Source organism: Astatotilapia calliptera, chromosome 6 (assembly GCF_964374335.1).
Source record: "Astatotilapia calliptera chromosome 6, fAstCal68.1, whole genome shotgun sequence".
Classification (NCBI taxonomy): domain Eukaryota; kingdom Metazoa; phylum Chordata; class Actinopteri; order Cichliformes; family Cichlidae; genus Astatotilapia; species Astatotilapia calliptera.
The window spans coordinates 30410417-30435847 of NC_137427.1; the positions used below are offsets into that span (position 1 = coordinate 30410417).

The 25431-nt window shown below is 41.8% G+C and overlaps 1 protein-coding gene across 1 annotated transcript in view; it reads left to right on the top strand.

The window, feature by feature from the left end:
* The window catches only part of myo15ab (myosin XVAb), a 50413-nt gene that overhangs the window by 9346 nt on the left and 15636 nt on the right, over nucleotides 1–25431 (top strand). Inside the window, exons 15-48 of the mRNA XM_080302592.1 lie at nucleotides 891–1052; nucleotides 1168–1281; nucleotides 1392–1450; nucleotides 1764–1887; nucleotides 1999–2094; nucleotides 3708–3839; nucleotides 4556–4681; nucleotides 5771–5848; nucleotides 5952–6103; nucleotides 7717–7762; nucleotides 7910–8034; nucleotides 8491–8608; nucleotides 8713–8888; nucleotides 10300–10384; nucleotides 10500–10532; nucleotides 10672–10753; nucleotides 10931–11061; nucleotides 11474–11569; nucleotides 13206–13334; nucleotides 13425–13531; nucleotides 13700–13878; nucleotides 15323–15395; nucleotides 15516–15707; nucleotides 17374–17453; nucleotides 17534–17607; nucleotides 19644–19752; nucleotides 19895–19963; nucleotides 20043–20107; nucleotides 20194–20571; nucleotides 23692–23773; nucleotides 23862–23957; nucleotides 24084–24144; nucleotides 24482–24575; nucleotides 24978–25095. Coding sequence (XP_080158718.1) covers nucleotides 891–1052; nucleotides 1168–1281; nucleotides 1392–1450; nucleotides 1764–1887; nucleotides 1999–2094; nucleotides 3708–3839; nucleotides 4556–4681; nucleotides 5771–5848; nucleotides 5952–6103; nucleotides 7717–7762; nucleotides 7910–8034; nucleotides 8491–8608; nucleotides 8713–8888; nucleotides 10300–10384; nucleotides 10500–10532; nucleotides 10672–10753; nucleotides 10931–11061; nucleotides 11474–11569; nucleotides 13206–13334; nucleotides 13425–13531; nucleotides 13700–13878; nucleotides 15323–15395; nucleotides 15516–15707; nucleotides 17374–17453; nucleotides 17534–17607; nucleotides 19644–19752; nucleotides 19895–19963; nucleotides 20043–20107; nucleotides 20194–20571; nucleotides 23692–23773; nucleotides 23862–23957; nucleotides 24084–24144; nucleotides 24482–24575; nucleotides 24978–25095 — 3841 coding nt within the window. The remainder of the gene's footprint in view (nucleotides 1–890; nucleotides 1053–1167; nucleotides 1282–1391; nucleotides 1451–1763; nucleotides 1888–1998; nucleotides 2095–3707; nucleotides 3840–4555; nucleotides 4682–5770; nucleotides 5849–5951; nucleotides 6104–7716; nucleotides 7763–7909; nucleotides 8035–8490; nucleotides 8609–8712; nucleotides 8889–10299; nucleotides 10385–10499; nucleotides 10533–10671; nucleotides 10754–10930; nucleotides 11062–11473; nucleotides 11570–13205; nucleotides 13335–13424; nucleotides 13532–13699; nucleotides 13879–15322; nucleotides 15396–15515; nucleotides 15708–17373; nucleotides 17454–17533; nucleotides 17608–19643; nucleotides 19753–19894; nucleotides 19964–20042; nucleotides 20108–20193; nucleotides 20572–23691; nucleotides 23774–23861; nucleotides 23958–24083; nucleotides 24145–24481; nucleotides 24576–24977; nucleotides 25096–25431) is intronic.

Here is a 25431-nt window from a genome sequence, read left to right on the forward strand (position 1 = left end):
AGAGCATCTGTGTCACGTTATCTATAATATATATATTTGAATTCCTAAAAAGTTAATGGAATTTTTTTGTGAAACCCATTTAATTAAAGCTGAAAGTCTGCACTTGGATTACATGTTGATTGTTTTATTTAAAATCCACTGTGGTGGCGTGCAGTGTGATCCAAAATCAGCCATTGTTAAACCAGTCCTGAACAATGAAAGAGATCAGACTAATGTCACAGTATTAATACAGCACAGAAATGACCATTTCATTGCTCACAGATTTAAAACCATGAAACCACAGCCTATCCTGGTGAATAGGATTAACATTATACTTGTTGAACGTCCACTTTTCAACATTTATATTGAAACACAGGTGTGCGTAACTGCAGCCTAGCAAAGCTGCAGGCACAGCTGTAGTCTTGTTTCTTCTTTGTCAGCTGTCCTGCCAACACCAGGTTTTTTTTTTCCACACAAAAAGAATTAATTAGGGCCATTTGTTCATAATTATGACATTTTCTGTTTGTTTTTTCACCTCTGGGCTTTATTTCCAAGCTGATTTGCGCTGTTGTATTTCTTTATGAGGTAGTGTTCATCTTGGACTATTTCCCACCCAGTTAGCGGTGTGTTTGTGGTAATTACAACAACATTTTTTGAAGAGTAACTTAGCACCGAGCTGAGAGATAGCGTGTCATTGCTCTCCCTGACTGAAAGTGTGCTGACAAGTGAGCCCTTTTGCACTCGTAACTGCAATCGCCAGTGAGGTCACGGTGCTCTGATACACCCTGAAGTGGATCCTCCCCATCACTGCACCAAGAGACTCAAATCACTGATAAGTTGCTCTTAAATTAGACCTAAAGAGGGTAAAATGTCTTTTTCCTAACGGTGCACGTGTGTGTCCATGCATGCAGGGAGGGAACTGTACCATAGAGGGAAAGGATGACGGGGAGGACTTCAGGCGTTTGCTGAGTGCCATGGACATCCTGTGTTTCACCCCAGAGGAGCAAAATGGCATCTACAGACTTCTTTCCTCTGTCCTTCATCTGGGGAACATCTACTTCCAGCCACACCTGGTCTGTCTTTCAAACACAAACATGTATTTAGTTTCACGACCTAATGGTGAGGATGACGTTGGCAGTAATAATGACAGTGACTCCATATGTATGTGTCTGCGACTGTGTCCCGCAGGCTGAGGGTCAGGAGGTCGCGTCAGTGGTGAGCACGCAGGAGATAAGGGTGGTGGCTGAGCTGCTGCTGGTCTCACCCGAGGGCCTAGAGAAATCTGTCACCTTCAAGCTGACAGTAAGTGGTGCACACTTTTGCAGAAACAGCCCCGTGCACACACCACAGATATGATTATTTCTGTAACAAAATATAGATGTTAGATATCAGAGATGTGTTTGATCCCCCAGGATACGGTGCGGGAGAAGATCTATACTCCGCTGACAGTGGAGAGTGCTGTGGATGCCAGGTGAGTGAGTGACTGAAAGTCTCAATCTGTTAAATTAAACATGATGCACCTTGCTCTGCTTGGGGGAAAAAAACTGAAAATCTTAGGGCTTTTTAATGTCCTCATGTTTTTTTCACCCCCTTCTTTAAAATCATACCAGGAGACTGCTGAGAGGGAGCCAAGAGTCTGTGATATTCTCTTCCAATCTTTGGTAGAGGCATGTGAGGACAAAGGACGTCAGGGCTTGAAGTGGGGGGGGGGTTCAGATGTCCTCTGTTTCCATAGGAACCGGGTTTTCTGTTTCCATAGAAACCTTATTGTGCGTTTTTCATAGAGATGCTGTTGCCAAGATCCTGTATTCGCTGCTGTTTAGTTGGCTGACGGAGCGCATCAACGGACGCGTCTACCCTCGCAACGAAGCCCTCTCCATCTCCGTGCTGGACATTTATGGATTTGAGGTCAAACTGAAGAGCACTCGCAGTAACGTCACATCTGTGTTTGTGTCTGAGCTGACCCGTGTGCTAAGTGACTCACATAAACCCCGGTTGTCTCTTCTGTGTGTCCTCCAGGAGCTACAGGTGAACAGTTTTGAGCAGCTGTGCATCAACTACGCCAATGAAACTTTGCAGTTCTACTTTAACAGGGTCATTTTCCAGGAGGAGCAGGTCAGAGAACCACAAGTTAATGTGTTCATTTCCCATTTAGTTCACATCAGTGACATCACTGACCAGTTTGTTAGGTACACCTGTTCAACTTTTCATTAATGCAAGTATCTAATTGCCCAATCACATGTCAGCAACTCTATGCATTTAGACATGTAGATGTGGTCAAGACCACCTGCTGAAGTTCTAATTGATTTAAGTGATTCTGAACATGGCATAGTTGTTGGTATGAGATGTGTCCAAATGGTTTAGAAACTGCTGATCTGATGGGATTTTCCCAAACAACCATCTCAAGGATTTACAAAGAACAGTCTGAAAAAGAGAAAATATCAAATAACCGGCAGTTTCTCTGTGAAAATGTTGTTTTGATGTCAGAGTTCAGAGCAGAATGGCCAGACTTCTTTAAGCTGATAGGAAAGCAACAACCAATGTATCCAAAAGAATGAATGCACAATGCCTTGAAACCTGAAGCAGATGGGCCACAGCAGCAGAAGTCCACACTGGGTGCTGCTACTGTCAGCTAAACACTGAAACTGAGGCTATAATTGACACGGGCTCACCAAAACTGGACAAAAGATTAGAAAAATGTTGCCTGGTCCACTGAGTTTCAATTTCTGCTGCAACATTCAGATGGTAGAATCCAAATTTGGCATAAACATCATGAAAGAATGGATCCATCCTGCCTTGTATCAATGCTTCAGGGTGCTGTTGGTGTAATGGTGTAATGGTGTGGGGATATTTTCTCGGCACACATTGGGCCTCCTTAGTGCCAAATGAGCATTGTTTAAACACCACAGCCTACCTGAGTATTGCTGCTTACTATGTCCATCCCTTTATGACAACAATGTACCCATCGTCTGATGGTTGCTTCCAGCAGAATAATACACCATGTCACAAAGCTCAAACCCTCCCAGACTGGTTTCTTGAACATAATGGGTTTCACTGTACTGAATGGCTTTCACAGTCACCAGATCTCAATCCAGTACAGCACATTTGGGATGTTGTGGAACAGAAGGTTCACATCATTGATTTGCAGCCAACAAATCTGCAGTATCTGTGTGATGCTATCATGTCACAAAGGACAAAAATCTCTGAAGAATGTTTCTGAGCAGCTTGTTCAATCTATACCATAAAGAATTAAATCAGTTCTGAATGTCAAACATGAGCACAAACTAGCAAGGTGTTCCCAATAAAGTTTTCAGTGACTGTATGTATGCAAGGCTGCCTGCAAACTATCACAATAGTTTACAGGCAGCCACAAAGCAAAAAAAAACCCAACAACAGAAAAAAAACCCGCATAGTTCACCACTGAAGCCAACAAGATAATTTAATGTAGCAACAAAAAAAGTTAAAATGACACCAGAGAAGCTTAAAGAGTTTTGTGTTAATGATACAGAAGCACAACTATGAAACCTATATTCCCGTTTCACAGTTGTAGCCCCATGTCACCCGTCTAAAAAAGGAGGTATTTCCAGAGGCACATTTAAACTCAGGCTATCAAATCTTTCACAAATCATAGCAGAAAGCAAGAAACAATTAGCAGCGAGTTAGTCGAGTTTTACACACACCAGCCTGACGAATCTTGCGCTTGTTTTGTGCTGAATTATGCTGCGTAGGAGGAGTACATGCGGGAGCAGATCAAATGGCAGCAGCAGCCCTTCGGCCACAACGAGGCATGCCTCGACCTTATTGCTGCTAAGCCCCATGGGATACTGCGCATACTGGACGACCAGTGCGGTTTCCCTCAGGTAAGCCCATTCCTGTTAAACTAATAACCGTTTTCTCCAGAGTTATTGGAATTCGCTTAAATTGAATCAAAAACACATACAATATGAAAGTGAATACAATAATGGTAAACACAAGCAGTTTTTAATTAAGACAAAGGTGTTTAATGACTTATAACTCCACGGAGAGAGAAGCCCCAAGTGCGCGAAGAACAAGTGATTGAGACAGACTCAGTATGTGGAAAGCGAGCGCACTTATAATAAGCTTATATTAGATTACAGGAAACTTTGGAAGAGTTGCACTCTTTAAGCGTGCTGTTAAAAAAACACAAGCCAACAACAGCTCTAACTTCATATTTCATATCTCAGTTTTAAAAAAAATTGAGTTAAAAAAGAAAAAAAAAACCTGCACTATTGGATTTCTCATTAACCAGGAGACTGTATTGTAGCCAGCTTCAATCAATACAAAACTATCCCACATGCTCACTTAATTGCCTACCTGCTGCTATCATTATTCCCGGGGCTCCCAGTGTAAGAAGCTGTCTGAGCTCATAGTGAGATAAATGTATTATAAGTCTCTGATGCTCGGAGTGAAATATGAACACGCCGTTACATGAAAAACCCACTGAGGCGATCTGCCAAACACTCACACGCAGACACGCACAGGAAACATGTGTTTGTGCTGTAGAGGTTTAGTTTCCATGGCTCAACAACCATTAACCATCTCCAATCATTGCTAGGCAACAGACCACACCTTCCTTCAGAAGTGCCACTATCACCATGGAAACAATCCGCTCTATGCCAGGCCAAAGATGCCACAGCCAGAGTTTACCCTGAAACACTATGCAGGGAAGGTCACCTACCAGGTACTTCCTGCCTTCCCTGTTTTCTTTCTTTCCTGCTTCTCTGTGTTTTGCTTTTTAACATTTTCAACTTTTCATTTCTCAACATTTCAATCTCTTTTATAGCCTTTTTTTTCCAGTGTTCTTCCTCTGATCATTTCCTTTTTTCCCCTCTTTTTTTGCATTCTCATATAAAGTGCATCTGGAAAGTATTCACAGCTCTTTGCTTGTCCTACATTCTGTCATATTACAGCATTATTTCAAATCACTGATTAAATTCATTTTCCACTTTTTATTCTACAAACAGTACAAAAAAAGTTTGCTTGAAATTCTTGAAAATTTATTAAAATAAAAAGCTAAAATATAACATGCACATAAATAAGAATTCACACCCTTTGCCAGTGATCATCTGTCAGATGTCTGTACAACGTGATTGGAGTCCACATGTGGTAAATTCAGACATACAAGGGCCGCAGGTCGGCCTCAAACTGGGGCTTTTGCATTTCAGCCGTATAGCATATGTGCACCTGCTCAAACACTGAGTTAAACAGGTGCCCATCAGATCCAAAGTCCACATTGTTCTTGGATGTAAGGATTTTAAACAATTTAAAATGAATACACACCAAAATCCACACATCTGACAGACTAAGAGCCACAGGTGCTGTTGAAATGACATTTTTAATTGAAAATTTGAGTGAGTGATTTTTCTTTTAGTTGACTAATTGCTTAACAGCTCTAGAATTGTGTGTCCATCCATCTCTTTTTTTCCATCCATTCTTGTTCAGGTTCACATGGCTTCTATTGTGAATAAATCATTGTGAAGTAGTACACGGGAGTACTGAAAAACTGTGTTATAATATTGAATGAATGTGATATAGTATTGAAGGTTATTAGGTTTTTCATCAAAATGTCTTGCTTTGGACAGTATGATTGTGAAACAGGTAGTCGCTTGCATACTGTGTGGTATGTTTTAAACATATTCTAATGTAATCTGTCAAAACCAGACTCCAGAGATATTTCCGTTCCATAAAAATCTCCCTGTCGTTCATGCATGTGGCTGTAAATTTCTGGTTTGAATCAATTTGCAATAGTTTTGAATGATTTGTGATGCAGGTCTACAAATTCTTGGATAAGAACTTTGATATGGTGCGCCAGGATGTTTTGGACCTCTTCACCCAGAGCAAGAACAGAGTGAGAAGTCGAAATGTTAAAAAAAAAATTGATTCAGATACTAAAGTATGGTGAAGCATGATATTGTAACGTGGATATTATCTGTGTCTTTCTGTGTGTGCAGATGGTTTCGAGCCTCTTCTGGAAGCACTCAGAGTCTTTGTCTCAGCAGCGGTCTAATGTGCGGCGCAGCAGCGCGGCTCGCCGTTATCAGGCCAACACGGTCAGCGCAAAGTTTCAAAGCAGCCTGCAAGAGCTGCTGGAAAAGATGGAAAGGTTTTAGGCTCATTTATCTTTTTAAAACAAGAAGACTGCATCACAGCTTTCTTTGAAATCTCTCCCTCTTTGACACTCACTCGAGTTCCCACAATACACTGAGCCTGTCATCAGTTCAGGTGAACCACAAAGTCAAGCTCAGCTACAACTGCGATGAATCAGCTGAATGTTCAGCTGACAGTCTTCTATGCATCCAGCTGACAAATCGCATAATGGGTGGGCAGTTTAAGTAGCTTTATCCTAAAGTCATACAAGGAAAAACAGTGGACCACAGTGCAGCCGTGTGCAGTAAAATTAAATGCTTGCTTTGAAGATGAGAATCGGGTCAGCTACTGTCTTTAAAGCGGTTTTGGCGGATCAACATGCTGATAAAATAACAATACAACTGAGCCAGTGTGCAGCTGAATAGGGTCAATCTGGCAATTATGTGAAATCTGTTTGTGATAATCTGGTGTTTAACTGTGACTAATTAGATTAAATCACAAATCTGTTGGCATCAAATTCACATTAACGACTTTCATTCAGACTCCAGACACAACCTCTTAGATTTGAAACAAATATTCAGAAATTACTTGCAAACTGACCATATTACCAGCAAACTTGCTTTTATATAGACATGTTACCAGATTACAATCAAACTGAGAGATGAGTCCCCCGTTGCAAAAAGACACCTGCATACCTGTTAACCTTGACTCAGAATATAAATTAAAAAGTTACTTGCCAACTTTTACCAGTCTGTATGTGAGTGGTTGCAGAGAGTCAAGCCAGACTGCAGTTGTTTGGAGACAGGTTGCCAACCACCAGGCAACTGGTGCAGTCACCTTCCAATCAAAAGTGGTCACTCAGAGGTCCGGTTTTTCCTAGTTGCCATGAGGTTGCCATCCTGTTTTTGCTGTAGTGTGACTGAGCCATGACTCTGCTTGCAGTTAAGAATCATCTGCAAGTCCCTTTGTACCAAGCCCCCCCCCATCTCCTCCTTTTATGGTGTGTCTGACTTAATCAGTATCATGTCTGCTGTCAGTTCTGTACAGACAGTCTCGTTGGTCCTCTCCCTGCTGCCTCTAGCTTTGCACGTGTGCACATGGAAGGACAGGGAGGTGAGCAGCGCCACACCACCAAATATGAATCGCAGTCGTGGGAAATATTAATCTCCTTTAGACTAAAGTGGTCCTGACTATCACTGGTGAAAAAAGATAATGATGCTTCATAAATGTATGAAATTGTCTGTGATGAGAGTGTCTGATGTGGGCAATGAGCAAAAGAAGGAGTGGTTTCTTTCACAGCTCTCATCAAACAACGCACACTCTATCATGGCCTTGTTCCTAAAGGCGGATTGAACAATTTGTTTTGCCGTGGTGTACCATTAGACTAAAGTGATTATCTCTGACAGCCTTATTAGCCTCAATCATGTCTCAAATAGATGAAAACTGAGGCCTCAGGAGGTCTGTCAGTCTGAAATTGTTAATAATGTAGCTCCAGCTATAAAAGTACATGCCATGCATTCTCATTTTCAGCTGGAAAGTAGACTTCCCCGCACAGTTTATCAGGTTTCATCAGCTCATGCATTTGTTTATTCACTCATCCATCCATTCATTCTCATCTATCTGTGACAGGTGTAACCCTTATTTTGTGCGATGCATCAAGCCAAACCATCTTAAGGTATATTTGCAAGTTGGATGATGTGTGCAGGCTTGCAGTGCTTTCTTGTTTAGATTTTTATTAATTTCTGTTTTTTTTTAAAAAAAGCATATATATATATATGTGTGTGTGTGTGTGTGTGTGCATGTACATTGTGTACTGTTATAGGAGCCAGGAATGTTTGACATGGAGCTGGTCAAAACTCAGCTGCATTACTCCGGCATCATGGAGACCATCCACATCAGGAAGGAGGGTTATCCAATCAGACTGCACTTTCACAGCTTCCTATCGAGGTTGGCCACCTACTTATCTCCAAGCTGATTGTGTTTGAATCATCATTCTCAGCTTCCTTTCCTCAAATAAATTGTTTCTGCTGCCCTCTCCACTCGCTGCTTTCAGTTTTCAAAAATTGCTCAGATGATTGGTCTTTTTTTTCTGGGTAGAATACGTTTCACACACAGATTTCTTCACGCTGAAGTAGCCATCTGGCTTTTGTCACCTCCTGCAGTAGGAGAGCAGCTGAAATCAATTGATCTCACAGCGCCGTTCACTGCCAAAGTAGTCTGAGAAAAGAAAACAATGTCAGCACAGTCCAGCGTTTACAATAAGATTCACAGATAGAAGTTACCGAAGCTGTGAATGCCCAGATTCCCAATAAGCTCTCAGATTCACCACAAGTAATAAGCAAAGATACACAAGATTTAGGTGTTTTCACAGAATTCAGATTGAACTGTCACATGTCGATGCAGGTATAAAGCCCTGCTCTGCCTGAAGGATACTCCACCTGCAGACGGAGAAAACTGCGTTGCCATGCTCCAAAGACTCGGCCCAGTGAAGACCGACTCGTATCAGCTGGGTGTCAGTAAGGTGAGCGTTCTCAGAAATCTGCACACAAGTACAAATCATGAGGTCAGCTATGTCGTGCTGTAGATTTAAAAACAGATGAGTTTTTATTTGTGTGTGTGTGTTAGATTTTTCTGAAAGAGGAGTTGTATCAGCTGCTGGAGGGCAAGCGTGACCGTGTGCTGAACCTCGCTGCCATGACGCTGCAGAGATACACGCGCACGTGCTTCATCCGAAAGAACTTCATCAAATTCAAGCGCTTTCTGACTGTGTTTGAAGCTCGTAGCAGAGGCTACCTAGCCAGGTAACATGCCCATCGTGTTGCCTTCATCTAATGCTTCAAAGCATCATCACTTCACATTTCAAATGTCCTTATATATATATATATCTATATATATATAGATATATATAGATATAGATATATATTTCCTCCTCAAAAAATACAGAAAACAGAGAAAAACTCCAAATAGTCACAATCTTATTTCTCTATTCTAAAAATCTTAAAGCCGAACACTATCAGTATCATCGGTCTTTTCCTGGAAGTCGACTGAGCCTCGGCTTTCTTCAGCAGCCAACATGTTGCCCTGTTTAGTCTGGAGTTTCAGTCCTGCACTTGGCAATTTAGGCTTTAGGGTTTGGTTTCACAGAGTCAAACAGGTCAAACCTTATCTCAGACAACCTGCTTCTTTGTCCTTGATGTGAGGAGACAAGGCCAGAGGATTCAGGCTGTACTTATCCATCAAAGGTGATAGATGTCTGATTCGCTGCCGGCCCACCAAAGTCCATAGATGTTCCAATTTACATTTTGTTCTACTGTGTAAAAAAATCAATAAAAAAGCACTAAAACTCAAGGTCAGACATTTCAAGACATTAATTATAGTTCAGCAGCGGCCGGTCTCCCTCTGATGAATTTGGGGAAATGATACATTAAATCTTGTTACACTGGTTGCAGCATTAATTCTTGTTAGAGTAAGATGTCAGACTTTTGAACAAAAACATGGCAATTTTATTCATTTCTTTATTTACATACAGTCATGATAAAAAGAAAGGACATAATAAAAATGATATCAACTACTTAGCAGGTTTTAAAATTAGGTAAATGCAACCTGACATCAACAAAAGTGGATTACATATTAAACTTTGTCATTGTTTTCCTTTTTTTTTTTAACAAAAATTAAAGCAAAATGCAGAAGCAGTGTGTGAGAAACTAAGTGCAGCCCATGACTTAATAGTGTCTAAAACCACATTTAGACATTTACATACAGTAATCATTTTCTGTATGACTTTATCAATCTCTCACACCTGAGTGCTCCAGAGCAGAAACGTGCAAAAGCACAACAGATTCGCTGATGATCAATTTGATTAACAGCACCCAGCTGCTACTTACCCTCTCAATTCCTATGGAAGCAGTAAGGGTGATCTTAGTTTTACACACACTGCTGCTGCATTTTGCTTTAGTTTTTGTCAAATAAACACACGACAGTGTAATATGTCACATTTGTTTGCTCATCTGAGATCATATTTTTGTCATTTTAACACCTGCTGATGACGTGATTGTTTTTATAACGTCCTAAAACATAAAACTTCCAAATTTTAAAATCTGATATGTCAGTGATTTTACCATGACTCTATGTACTGAACATTAAATCAGTGTTTTCTCTGCTCTCTGTTTGCTTCTTTTCAAATCCTTCATGGTTAATCCTTTCCCTGAACAGGAAAAACTTTGCTCTGAGGAGGAAGTACCTAATCAGGTTACGCTCCGTCGTGCTGCTCATCGTCAATCGCCAGCGTTACATGAGGGTAGGCGCACACGGTTTGAATAAACTGCTGGACACTTTTACATATTTCTAAAAACAAGCGAACAAATAAAAAATGAACCAGCGTGTCAAGTATGATGCTGTTGTGTTTCTGTCAGACAGTGGTGGAGCCTGCAAGGAAGGCGGAGGAGGTGAGACAGGGAGGACGTAGGGAGAATACGTCAAAGGGAGGAGGGCCGCATTTTGAGTAAAAGAAGAAGATTTCGTGTACGTGTATAAATGTTTGAGTGTGTGTGTGTGTGTGTGTGTGTGTGTTTGCAACGTGTGCAGGATCGCATCAATCGAGAAGTGGTGAATGTGACAACATTGCCCATTCCCGCTGAGCTGGCCGCCCTGCTACAGGCTGCTTCAGGTACACACACACACACACTCATATATAACACTTGCTGATATGAAGACAGTGCTATAAAAAACCTCCATCAGAAGATGTGTTCCATCTTGTTTGCAGGTGGCCTTGAGAATATTTGCTGTCGTATTTCTGTGCTCACACACGGCCTGCTGCTTTTGTTTGTATGCGTGTGTCGTGCAGGTGGTGAGGAGCTGCATTCTGACTGCTTGGCTGTCGTTCAGGCTCCAAAGGTTCAGGTTGACCCCCAGTTGACCCTGCCCCTGGACATCAACAACTACCTCATGACACACTACATCCGGGCTATGTTTAGGGTAATAATGAAGATACACGCACAGTTATGTTCAGATCGTGTTAGAGGACATTACACTGACTTACATTTATCGCATGTAGACTTTCTGTAACCCTAAACATGCTACTGCTGCCACTTGCTGAACCATAAACCTTTTACTGTAACATTAAACCAAGTGGTTGTCATAAAATGTAATTATTTACATCAAGAGGACTTGCTTTTTGTCACCACAGAGGAAGCAGGTCTGCACAACATCACTGTCTAAACAGCTTCATGTCCCTTACAACAGGAAAAGTACAAGCACTCAGGAAATGCATGTAAATTTTTGTGACTGGTTTAAATAAATGGGAAGCGTCACAGGACTCATTTATATGAGGGTTGTAAATGGTAACTGGATATATTATTTCTCAGGCTGAGTGTGTGTGTGTTTATAGGAGCCGTTGTTTGGGATGGTGACTGCCCCGCTGGAGAATTCCCTGATTCGAATGGATGAGGAGCTAAAACACGGAGCCCTCAACGTTTTCCTTCTGGTATAGTTGCATTCAGTTGTTGCTGGGTAACTCTGGTATCTACAGTGTAAATGAAAACCTTGCGGTGCTGAAAGGTCAAATCTAATGTCAGGAAATGAAAAGCAATCAAATGAATGTGTCCTCCAGTTTTTGGCACTTTAAAAATCCCTCAGCTACAGTTAAGTCCACAGGTCTTTGGAAAATGATACTTTTTTTTTTTCTTGTAATGTCGCCTCTGCATGACACTTCGGTGGATTATAAATCAAACATTCAAACAAGCAGGTGACCAGGTGAAGCCGGGTCTCTTGTTATTTCATTAAAGCTTAGGCAGATAAAAGATCTGTGGCTGAAGGTGCATTTGCTGGCTCTTCAGCTCTCAATACGAGGTCCCAAGACATGCAAGGGAAGGGAGCTGTCAGAGAGGTAGCAAAAACTTTAGGAGTGGCCAAATCAACCCGCACCAGAGTGATGGGAAGAGAAAAGTATGGAGAAGGAGAGAGACAGCTCACCATCCAAAGCATATCACATTATCTGTCAAACATGGGGGGACAATGTTACAGCATGGGCATGTATGTATGGCTGCCAGCTGAACTGGGTCACTGGTATTTATTGATGTTGTGACTGCGGATAGAAGCAGCAGGATGAATATTGAAGTGTGCAGGGCTACACTCTCTGCTCAGACTCAGCCAAAAGCTGCAAAACTGATTGGACAGTGCTTCACAGTGAAAAAGGATAGTGACCTAAAGGAACCCAAGAGTTTGTCCAGGCGAAGAAAGTACAAAATATTATTCAGTGACCAAAGTCAGTCACCCGATCTCAACCCAGCTGAGTATGCTTTGCAGTTAGTGAAGGCAAAACTGAATGCAAAGGGACCCACAAACAAGCAAGCATCAAGCAGCTGCTGAAGCTTTCCTTTTTTATGGAGCTTATAGTTGGGGCTGGATCAGGTGACCTTAAATCCGCCCTTAGTTATGCAGCAATAGGTCTAGGCTCCTTCATGGCTTCCCATCAAGTACTGACTGTTTCTTCTTCACTTACCTCTTTTCACTCACAGTGTGTTTTCACACCACTCTGTTATTATTAATTAGTTATTATTAATCTCTAGCTCTCTTCCAAAGTGTCTCTTTTGTCCTGTCTTCCTCCCCTCACCCCAAACCGGTCATGGTATTCTGCTGGAGGTTTCTTTCTGTTAAAAGCGAGTTTTTCCTTCCCGCTGTCACCAAGTGCTTGCTTATAGGGCGTCGTTTGATTGCAGGTGTTTTCTCTCTATTATTGTAGTGTCTTTACCTTACAATGTAAAGCACCTTGAGGTGCTTTACATTCAGTTTTTGGTGTTTTAAAAATAAAACTATATAAATTGAGGGAAATATGCATAAACATAGCTGTAGTTCCTAAATAGTTCATTTAATATTTATATGAAACCACTTAATTAAAGCTCAAAGTCTGCACTTCCATCACATCTTAGTTGCTTGATTTAGTATCTGTCCTGGTCCAAACACTTGTGGTTCTAACTGTATCTGTGTTGATTTAACCATCAGTTTAATTGGACATCAACTGTTCAAAATCAGTAAAACCTTTTTTGACCAAACCTATAAATTTGGGGGCTTGAGTTTTACTTATGCATGTCTTAACTACCAACTACCCGTGCCTTTAATAGATACTTAGGTTCATGGGTGACCCAAACTTGAACGGGGCTCAGGAGAATCTGTTTGGGAACTACATCATCCAAAGAGGACTGGCCAATCCCAGCCTCAGAGATGAGATTCTGGTTCAGGTGGCAAATCAAGTAAGAACCACTTTTTGTGTCTACTAATAAACTATATTACTAATTAAATATTTTCTTAATTTACTTCATTGCTGTCTTTTGTACCACTAGGTGTGGAGGAATCTTAACATCCTAAATTCAGAGCGCGGCTGGCTCCTGCTTTCTTCCTGCCTTTCTGCCTTCCTGCCCTCTCAGAGGCTTGCAAAGTACCTGCTGAAGTAAGACGTGAGCCTGCAACATATAAACCATCCATCACTATTAGCAACAGTTTATTGATCTTTATGCTCTAAATTAATATGTTCTTTTGAAGTATTTTGCTCCTTGGTATATTTTTGCTGTGGTTGTGCTGATACTTGTGTTTGTTCATGCTTGTTGTTGTTTTGCAGGTTTGTGTCTGACTATGGGCCGGAGGGCTATGACTGTGTGTGCCAGCACTGTCTGCTTCAGGCCCTGCAGAGGCTCAGTGTCGGGCCAGAGTATGTCAGGACGTACCCACCCTGCCTACTGGAGTGGACCGCCAATCGCAAGAAAGCTCACACGGTTCTGCACGTGCACTGTTTCGATGGTGAGAAAATGAACAACACACAATGAAAACCTTTATGAAAGAGAATGCAAGCATATATATATATATATATATATATATATATATATATATATATGTGTGTGTATATATATATATATGTATATATGTGTATATATATATATATATATATATATATATATATATATATATATATATATTTTTTTTTTTTTTTTTTTTTTTTTTTTTGCTTTGTTTGTTTATATTTTTAGAGATGTGTCAAAGTGCCCCTGAGCCGGAGCCTGGGTCTACCAGCTATATTTGTAGTCAGCATATTCACTTTCTTTGAATTTAGTTAAGCTCAATCCTATTTTCAAATCATTTGTCGTTTTATAAAACTTGCTAAGAAGCAAAAAGGGAGATGATAAAAAGGATGTTGAAAAAATTGCATTTATAAATTTTTTTAACTACCCTTTGCCTTTTTGACTGAATGCTCTTAATCTGGTGCAGCAACACTGTGCAACATGTACACACATAATAACTATGAGAGCCAATCAAAGGTTACCTTACCTGATATAAAGTTGGAGGATCTCCATTTTCAGGATCACCTCCTTGTGTACCTCTGGTTCACTTTCAGTGAGGATGCTGCTCTTCTATTGCTCTTTGGAAGCGGGTTTGTTTTTTTTACCTATTTGTAAAAGAAGATGGGAAAAGGGCAAAAACCAGGTTAAAATGACTCATGTCTCAGTCTTTACTGAGACTAGATGGTGTCAAGTATCATGTCAGGAGCATGATGTAGGAGAATGGTCCTATTTTTTTCCCACATTCAGCAGGCATTGCACTGTGAATTTATTACCCAGGATCGGTCTGTGAAAACTAAATCTTTCTGTAATGTCCTGAGATGTCCAAGGGAGATTATTCACTGCCATTATTCACACCGACACAATCATCGCTCACCACCCACAGTGTTTGACAAACGATTTTGTCCTTTTCTCCAAAGATAAATTAAAGTTGAAGCCTCGGAGTAATCTAAAATTAGCGGGAGACCATCTAAAATGTGAGATTGGCCACATTTATATCTGTATGGGAGGAGTTGTGGTCTTATTATTGAACCTATTGAACTGGTCATTTGGTACAATTTGACTCCCTGTAGCTCGACTGTCTTTATTTCCCCCTGAGCCCTGTCAATGTGTGCACTCTCCAGCATGACAGCGGTAGCTGTCTCTCTCTCTCTCATTTCCGCCTGTCATTCAGCTAATCTGTCCTCGAGCCTCGTGGCAAGTCCGCTGAGGATTAGACAACACCTGATACTCGCTCTGGTTCACTGGTCTTGTTTGTGCCTGTTTGCTGTACTGGTGTCTGTGGGAATCTTCCCAAACACACCAGTGAGGGCGCTGAGAAGTTTGTTTAAGCAATACAGAAGGGAGAATGAAGACAAACACAGCATGTAGCAGTTCATTTTATTCACTCTGGGACATTTGTTCTTCAGGTGTGTCCTTTCTGTGTCCACTGCACTCATGGACAACAGGAGAAGAGATGGCCAAAGACATCTTACAACACAGGTAGCATCTTTGCACAAAATTCACTGGGTAATGTAGAAATGCTGAAAAGAGAAAAGCTGATGACAAGTGAACAGATTACAGTCTTGTATTGTGTGCCTCTGTGTGTGTATGTGTGTCTAGGGGTGTGGTGGAGGGCCGTCGAGGATGGTCGGTGCTGCTGAAAGAGCCGGCTCAGTGGGTGGAGCTAGAGGGCTCAGACTACGTTCTGGACCTGATGTCAGATCTGGAACTTCCTGCTGACTTCCCCAAACACAGCAGCTACTTCATCATCTCTGCACAGGAACCAGCCAGAGTGCGGGCCAATGCCAGCATGTAAGACACACACACACACACCCACACACACACACACACACACACCCACACACACACACACACACACACACACACACACACACACACACACACCCAGAAATCTCTGAGATTTCATGAACCATTCCAGCCATTATGGGGTTGAGTTTGTCACTGTTTACATTTTAAGATGATGAAGTTAACAAGTGCATTTTCTCTGGTGCTGTACTTACTCATAACCTTGAGATACTTTTGAGATACAACTTCAGGCCTGCTGGAAATATTCAACTTTCCACTGGTAGCACAAATTCCATTTAAAAATGTACCAAGGCTCTTTGGATCCATTGTTGCAGGATTTTAAATAATTTCCCACTGGAATTTTCTTTAAATATTTCACAAAAGGCTAACATTAAGGGACACATCAACAAGGTTAATATAGATTTATTTACTGCAAATTTAGATTTTCTTCATTCTTGCCCTGTTATTGATGTCACAACCCCAGATATTTATCATTTAACAACCACTAAACCCAAATACCTAAGCATACATGATGATTTAAAAACAACTCCACCTTGACCTGATACATCTCTGAAATGTCAGTATGATGAAATAATATACAAAAATTTTCCAGCCTCAGAGGTATTTTAACTTAAGATGCTTAAGGTTAGTATAGTTATAAATTATGCTTTCCTTTGTCTGTACCTGCAAACTGAGTGATTCAGTTAGAAACAACAGTAAATATTGTTTGTAGCTGTTCTCAGCAAAAAAAAAAAAGAAGTAAAAAAACAAACAAACAACAAACTCCTTAAGCTGCAGACTGTATATAAAAGATGGAAGTTGCCAGGATGAGGACATCAGGGATTCATTTGTGAAGCCACGTTTTAAAAGTTAGATTTTAGCATTTTGTCTGTCGCTGTCTTACTTTTATTTAAGCTGGAAGTGGGACACTTGAGTGATTAGAATGCTGCATAATCAGCTAATGTTTGCAAGCTTGGCTAGCAAAGTGCATCTGAAAAACACAGATATTTGCTAATTAATACTGTGTAGCATACAAATAAAATGCTAAATCTCACCCAGACTTCAAAGTGTATTCTTTGTCAGATCGTTGTCAGAGAAGCTTAGCAGGTAGCTATTGGTTATGGCTCTCTGGGTTGGTATCCACCTATCATTAATGCAATTAAATAGATGAATAAGAAGACTGAACATTTGTCACGAACTGAGAAATTTGCTATGGAGACCAGAACAGGTTTTTGTTCCAGGGTGAAACATGTCGATTTCTGCTGTGAATTTGGATATTCTGGCATGTGAGTCTCTGGGGACTGACTTTCACTTTTGAATCCAGCCTCAAACACCAATTCTTTGGCTTCATTTTCCAATCGCAGAGGTTGCCCCCTGCTTAAAAGCAACTGCACACTCCCTGCTCGGCACCAGATAAAAATGCAGTAGCACAAATAGTGACTCATTGGTTAACAAAGCTGAGCTTTTATTAGCTGAAGACAGTTGGTAAAGACCAAAAATGGAGCTTCCCAGAAAAACACAGACATGAAAGTTGCTTGGAACTGTTGGATGTGTACATAACTAATTGTTTGCATGTTAGTAAACCTTTAAACAACTTTAAAGGACATTTTAAAAGTCTGTAAAGGTGTCGCCACCAGTTTTAAACAGCCTTTTCTTTCTTATTGTGCCACAGAAGCCTGTTGGGGGGTGGCTTTAACATGAACGATGATGTCATATCTACAGCCATGTCTAGCTCGGATGCAATCAGCCAAGGTACGTCACTACACCAAACATATGTGTGCACATATTGATTGTGACTGGAGCAGACTTCAAAGTCCTCTCCCCTCTCTCAGACCTGGAGCCTCACAGAGGGATGGATCGTTATCTTGACAGCCTGTTTGACCCTGTGCTGTCTGACGGAGCTGGAGTAAGTTACATAATTCATTCACTCTGAAAAACTTGCGCATGCGAGCAGACTCCTCCATCAACCACTTACTGTCAGTCACTGTAAATCTCTGTAGAGCTCTATTTTTAGAAAGTGGGCATGGAGTGTGCCTTCAAGGAATGAGCTGTATACTGGGTAAAAGTCAGTTAGATGTACAATGCATATAGAGAGCACTTTTGCCACTAGCATACAGACAGTTGTGAATATACCTCTGAGAGCAATTTCCAATAGAAGCACCCAATTTCAGGTCTGTCCTATGGACGTGCAGGTCTGAGATGTTCAGAAAGTCTAGTGTTTGATCCAATAAACCTTTTTGTAATTTTGCAGCCATTTTTTCCACAGTTTTTCCACCAATAATAGTAAAAATATAATACAAAACATAACTGGATGGTGCATAAAATGAGAGTAAGGACAAAAGTCATTAAAGAGAGCAAAGTCTAATTAAAGAAGAACAATAATTGTTTTACATCACCTTCTCAACAGGCGTCATCGAGAGACTGAGAACATTTAAAAGGACACGAGACTCAGTGGGAGTTTGGTAGAGAGTGAATATCATAATGTGAGGCCCTAATAGCAAAAGCCTGAGCGTCTTTGTCACAAACTGTGAGCTCCAAGTTAATTACAGCAAAACTGTGACTGGGAATTAGGGCATGTTTCTAGAAAGGAGGATATTTAGTAAAGTGTGTCTGGTGATTTATGTTTTTTAGCCTGGTTGTGCCAGATAAAAGCTTTTTTCACTTGAAAATTGTTTTCTTACAGCAGTAAAAACACTTATTCTTCATCTAAAATGTGTGATTGCAGAGAATATCTGAAGACTGAGTTAAAGCCTTTTGTCAGGGCAGTGTTGCAGTGAATGCGTGACTTTGTCGGCCGGCCAGTCCTCTGGACGCCGATGTGGTGAATGTTAGTCGTGCTATCGGATGTGGCTGACAGGAATTAGCATGTATCAGATGTGTTCTACAGACCTCTCCCGGCCAGCAACCTATTCCGTTACCCAGTTACCGTAACTGTCACAGCCACCAGATCGCCACGATGATTTCCCACCCAGGGGATCTGCTTACGAGGGACTGACACTCTGGCAAATGAAGGGCTTATTTTTTAATGAGACATGGCCTACAAACGCACACACTCCTGAGGATTTATGGGTCAGTGGCTGATTTCTGATGGAACGGTTGCACACTGAAGAGGGAGATTCCTCTGATCACACAGCAGACAGTCACTCGCTCTAAGATACTGTAAGCACAAATGCTGTTTCAACAAGCAGACACACAGATACATACATATATTGTATATATATTTAAATATATACACACATACAAATATACATAGAGAGTTCTGTGCAAAAGTTTTGAGCTATCCCTCTTTTCTCTACATTTGCTTACAAGCAGCCTGACCTTCTTGTGATTTTTAAAATGGACAGTTCTCCAGGCTTTCTGAAGGCCTTTCAGAGTTTTTCTTTGAAGATTGGCTGCTTTAAAAAAAGAAAAAAAAATCAGTTTCGACCTTGAACCTGACATTTTCAGAGGAATTATTTTTTTGTTAAGCTACTTTTAAATTGTACCTTTAGGCACTTGTTCCATTTTCTTATTTTGTATCTATAAAAAATGACAAATATAAGAGTTTGAATGGGATCAAATGGTATTTGTGCATCAGCTGTTAGCTGAAAATCTTTACCTCAGCACTGTGTGCAGTGTGTCCTTAAAAAATTTGAGGAAGCTGAACTTTGCTGAAACCTCATTAGAAATGGTCTGAGTGGAAGTATGGCTGTGGAAAAAGCCATGGAAGCAGAGAAAATGCCTTTGGTTTGCCAAATTATACAAATTACACAAGAGCTGGACCGAAAATCAGTGACAACAGGTGTGATTGAGCGATTAATCCAAATTCGAAGTATTTCAAGTGTTTCTTAATACATTTAGAGCAAAAATGACTTTGACTCTTTGGTGCTTGACCTCACGGTGATTATATTCATCTTTTATATACAGCCTGTGGTTTTAAAGTCTGCTTGTGTATCCTCACAGGAAGTAGAATCAGCTGGAGGACTATCCAGCCGGATGAAGGGAGCTGGGGGAGTTGGTGGTGGTTGGCATCAACAAGGAGCATCCACGGGCCCACCGCCTCCACCTGGAGGTCAGTCACAGACATGGGCACACATGCTAAATATTTACTCCTTCGCACTCCACAGTCCTGACAGATGATTAGCGTGTGAAATAAAACAAACACACTTAACATCTGACAGAAACTGGATGGCTGTGTGTGTTTGTGTTCACAGCTGTGCGAGTACTTCCTGTGGGAGGTGTGATGTCGCCTCCTGTTGCTGCAGTGGCACCTGTAACACCTGGTTTGTATAACGAATGATGATGATGGGGGGGAATCATCAAACATGATTTTCCATCCTGTTTACTGTGTTTTTCCTCCAGATGCCCAGCAGGCTGTTTTGTCCCAGCAGCAGCAGGCGATTGTGAACCAGCAGGCCGTCATCATGGTGCGCCTCGGTTTTGGATCCGCGTCTGTTTATCTATCCCACTGCTCTCTGCTACCAATGTAATGTGTCATGTTCTTGTTTCTCAGGCCCAACAGATGACTATGCAAGCCATGGCTATGGTCGGCAGCCCGGTGTCGAGTCCGCCCACCTCCCCGATCACGAGCCCTCCCATGAGTCCTCTGTTCCATCACCCTCTGAGCCCTTATGCCCCCACGAGCCCGTATGCTGCCATACCGCCAAGCCCGTATGCAAACATGCCACCGAGCCCCTACGCCAACTTCACCCCAACTCCCTTTGCTGCAGCAGACATCCCGCCTCGCCCCCATCCTCTCTCTGCTCAGGCTCCGTCACAGCCTCAGGCTCGGCCTCCTGCCGGTCCCCAGACTCAGCCTCAGGCCTCCCCTGCCAACCCTAACCCTGAGCCAGCCTCCACAAAAACTGACAAAGCTAACCCAGCAGCACAGGTCAGTAACTCCGAGACATGTGAGGAAACAGTTCGCACTGACACGTTGCGTAATATTCCAGCACTGCGAGTGTATAAAAGAGGCTGCCGTGAACTTAAAGCAACAGGAGACATTATCCAGGAGAAGCAGTTTATTTGAAATACAAAGAAGATATGTGTTGTCAGGATAATAAGCAGCAGCTGGTTCAAAAAAAACAACAAATATAAAAACCAAAACACATAAATGCATCAACCAAAGATCTGCAATAGTAAACGTACTAATTTCTATGCCTAATCAGCCAATCGAAATCAAGCGCATCTGAAAGTGACTCTCAAATGTTCAGACAAATGAGGGTGAAGCAGTTGTGCGACTACAGCTGCTGCGGAGGCGGCTGCAACTTTTCTTTGGTTCTGATATCTTAGTTTTACTCGTGGAGATTACTCTGGGTCTGCAATCCTCCGTAACTCTCAGCTAAAAACTCACTAATTCATTAAAGAGATAAACAGATTCACAAACACAATGCACAGCACCCTGAAAACACAAATCTCTTTATAAGGTGAGAACAATCAGCTGTGACTGAACTTGGATGAGTGACGAAACGTTTCTTCCTTATTCGTTTCTTTATGCACAGACGCAGACGTATTATATGGTATAAAAGACAAAATAAGGTGAAATTCGGTGTCCGCCTTGGTTACTGTTTTGGTTTTGTTTTTTTGGTTGCAAATTACAAATTTAGTTGCCAGTCTCATCTTCCCTTTGATGTGATGCCCAGAATCCCTACCTCCAAACATTTACTCTCACAGTTTGCCCATCTTTATTTCCCTGGCACACGTTGCTGAGTAAAGTGCCGTGTATTAAGTATTCTGAGGAGAAAATTTCAGACAGGTTATGGGCGAAGCAGTTAAATTGGATTGAGGCACATTCCATCAGTGCGAAATTTCAGCTCACTAGTTAAGAGCCATCCATCAGCGGCATTCAAAGACCAAACTGAATAGAATATCTCCCTCTGTCTCCGCTACATTCGCTAAGTTCATGTCAAGTGATGAGATCCTCGGGTCATCCCTTTTTTTTTCCTCCGAGCTCATAAATTTCTGGGATGGCAGCTTTGATTTGTACAGTGAGATATGTAAAGTTGTTTCAGCGTCTATATGACTTTTCCTCTTACATTATTATAAATCCTCATGTTTGTAGTGGTCAAAGGGAAAATAGTTACAGTGGGGCAAAAAAGTATTTAGTCAGCCACCGATTGTGCAAGTTCCCCCACCTAAAATGATGACAGAGGTCAGTAATTTGCACCAGAGGTACACTTCAACTGTGAGAGACAGAATGTGAAAAAAAAATCCATGAATCCACATGGTAGGATTTGTAAAGAATTTATTCGTAAATCAGGGTGGAAAATAAGTATTTGGTCAATAACAAAAATACAACTCAATACTTTGTAACATAACCTTTGTTGGCAATAACAGAGGTCAAACGTTTACTATAGGTCTTCACCAGGTTTGCACACACAGTAGCTGGTATTTTGGCCCATTCCTCCATGCAGATCTTCTCGAGAGCAGTGATGTTTTGGGGCTGTCGCCGAGCAACACGGACTTTCAACTCCCGCCACAGATTTTCTATGGGGTTGAGGTCTGGAGACTGGCTAGGCCACTCCAGGACTTTCAAATGCTTCTTACGGAGCCACTCCTTTGTTGCCCGGGCGGTGTGTTTTGGATCATTGTCATGTTGGAAGACCCAGCCTCGTTTCATCTTCAAAGTTCTCACTGATGGAAGGAGGTTTTGGCTCAAAATCTCACGATACATGGCCCCATTCATTCTGTCCTTAACACGGATCTGTCCCCTTGGCAGAAAAACAGCCCCATAGCATGATGTTTCCACCCCCACAGTAGGTATGGTGTTCTTGGGATGCAACTCAGTATTCTTCTTCCTCCAAACACGACGAGTTGAGTTTATACCAAAAAGTTCTACTTTGGTTTCATCTGACCACATGACATTCTCCCAATCCTCTGCTGTATCATCCATGTGCTCTCTGGCAAACTTCAGACGGGCCTGGACATGCACTGGCTTCAGCAGCGGAACACGTCTGGCACTGCGGGATTTGATTCCCTGCCGTTGTAGTGTGTTACTGATGGTGACCTTTGTTACTTTGGTCCCAGCTCTCTGCAGGTCATTCACCAGGTCCCCCCGTGTGGTTCTGGGATCTTTGCTCACCGTTCTCATGATCATTTTGACCCCACGGGATGAGATCTTGCGTGGAGCCCCAGATCGAGGGAGATTATCAGTGGTCTTGTATGTCTTCCATTTTCTGATGATTGCTCCCACAGTTGATTTTTTCACACCAAGCTGCTTGCCTATTGTAGATTCACTCTTCCCAGTCTGGTGCAGGTCTACAATACTTTTCCTGGTGTCCTTCGAAAGCTCTTTGGTCTTGGCCATGGCGGAGTTTGGAGTCTGACTGTTTGAGGCTGTGGACAGGTGTCTTTTATACAGATGATGAGTTCAAACAGGTGCCATTCATACAGGTAACGAGTGGGGGACAGAAAAGCTTCTTACAGAAGACGTTACAGGTCTGTGAGAGCCAGAGATTTTCCTTGTTTGAGGTGACCAAATACTTATTTTCCACCCTGATTTACCAATAAATTCTTTACAAATCCTACCATGTGGATTCATGGATTTTTTTTTCACATTCTGTCTCTCACAGTTGAAGTGTACCTCTGGTGCAAATTACTGACCTCTGTCATCATTTTAAGTGGGGGAACTTGCACAATCGGTGGCTGACTAAATACTTTTTTGCCCCACTGTATCTGAGAGGGAAAAATGTCACCCTGTGCATTGACTGTATTGTCCTTTGATCCACCAGTTTTATACCTTTCATTTTAGACCTTCCTTCATGTCAGAACTCTGGCATGTCTATCTTTTAATGTTACAAATCAACAACAAAAACGTCCCCCAAAAACATTATGCACAGGTGCAGACTATCCACAGGTTTATCTGCACCAAAAACACTGTCAGCTTCTTTTTTCTTTGCTCCCAAACTGACTTCTCCGGCAAAATTGCAGATGACTACATTGAACATCTGCAGAATCTTGAGTGCAAACTCTCTGTTTTCTCGCTGTGTGTGTGTCTATGTGGCTTTTTCAGGCTCAGTCAGCCAAGGACAGCGTCCCTCTGAGAAAAGCTCCGGGCATCCCCGTGAACAAGGACAAACCAGTCAGGAAATTTGGTAAGAGAGTGAGAGAGAAGTTCGCTTCTCACAGAACTCTCATTTAAGAGAGCAGAGGAAATCTAATCTGTTTTTGCGGATGCCTCAGCCCCGGTTGTGACGTCTCCTCTGCCCCCTGCTGGAGAAGTGGTGAAGTATTCAGCTCAGACTTCAGATCATGTCGTCCCCAGCCATGATATCCAAGGTAACTGCAATTTTTGACAGGTTCACACACACATGTGAATAAGCGAGTCTTTTTCTTGACATTCTTGAAATATTGTATAAAACTTTGAAACCACCCTTTGTTGACATGTTTTATTTCATTAAAAAGAAATCATTAAAAGATACAACTCTCCACCACCACCGACGGACCCACTGCCACCTGGCAAGAGGTGAGGCTACACAAACACGCACGCGCGCAAACACGTGTTCTGTGTTGAGGAATCAGCTCTCAGCTCGGTGATCAGATTTTCCTACAATAAACTTTGCTTGTAAATCCAGCACAGCAGTTGATGCTGTCTGCAGACACAGAAATAACTGCGCACGCTGTAAACAAAGCACCGACAGACACCGGCTCCGATGTTAACGCCTGCATTAAGCACGCAGCACCAGAACGATCGTGTTTACACTCAGTAAACATAAACGCAGATTATACAATTTGATGTATTTGTAGTAGAAAAACCCTGCGCACCGTAATGTGTGATGTTGACACTGTGTGGTTGTACTTAGGAGACCAGAAGGGAAGTTTAAGAAGGCGCAAACACCTCGCGATGAAGCTTTACAGATCCTCAAACCACAGATGGAGAACCCTCCTGCTCCACAGGTGAACACACACACACACACACACACACACGTTAATGCAAGCAGCATATACAGTTGTGGTCAAAAGCTTAAATCCACTCGTCATGGTAATTCAAGGTTTTTAATTTTTTTTAATTTATTTTGTTCTTTTTACAAGGTGGAATGATTGTACAGATGCAGCTTTAATGACTTAAAAAACTACAACTGGTTTAATTTAGTTTGAATTTATTTTTTTATTTTCTATAATCCACACAAGGCAAACCAGTCCCACTGGCAACAAAACTGGTCCAGAGCGTGACGCTTCCACCACCGTACTTAACAGCTTTTGTTCTTAGGTCTGAGCATCACCTGCCCCTGTGTGGATGCAAACTTTTGACCACAGCTGTAAAAGGTCACATAACAAAATGTTTTTGTGTCTCTTCAGCCCAAACGTCCTGCTGCTGCTTCACCCTCTGCGTCTGCAGTGAAAGAGGCAGGGTTTAAACCCACCAAGAGCACAAAGACCAGAGCGCCTGCCCGTCCCCTCCCCATACCTCCTCCAGGTATACACTGATTTGTGTACAGATGAAGCTAAATCACTTTCCCTTGTTAGAAAAATCTCAGCTTTAACCAAACAACAGTAGTCATCTCAGGACCCTATAATCCTCAGGCTCAAAGAGGATCGACCATGACCAACTGGGATGAGAGGAAAGAGGAGAGGGAGCAGTTCTGTTTTGTTTAGATCAAATAGACCTTACAAGAAGAAATTACGTGCTGAAGATATTGTCTGGCTCACAGAAAACCTGCAGAACCTGATTTTAGTTCAAAACTGTGTTTCAAGGCTTATAAATGATGAATAAAAAAGAAAAACCCACATGAGCCCTGTTTTAGCTTCCCTT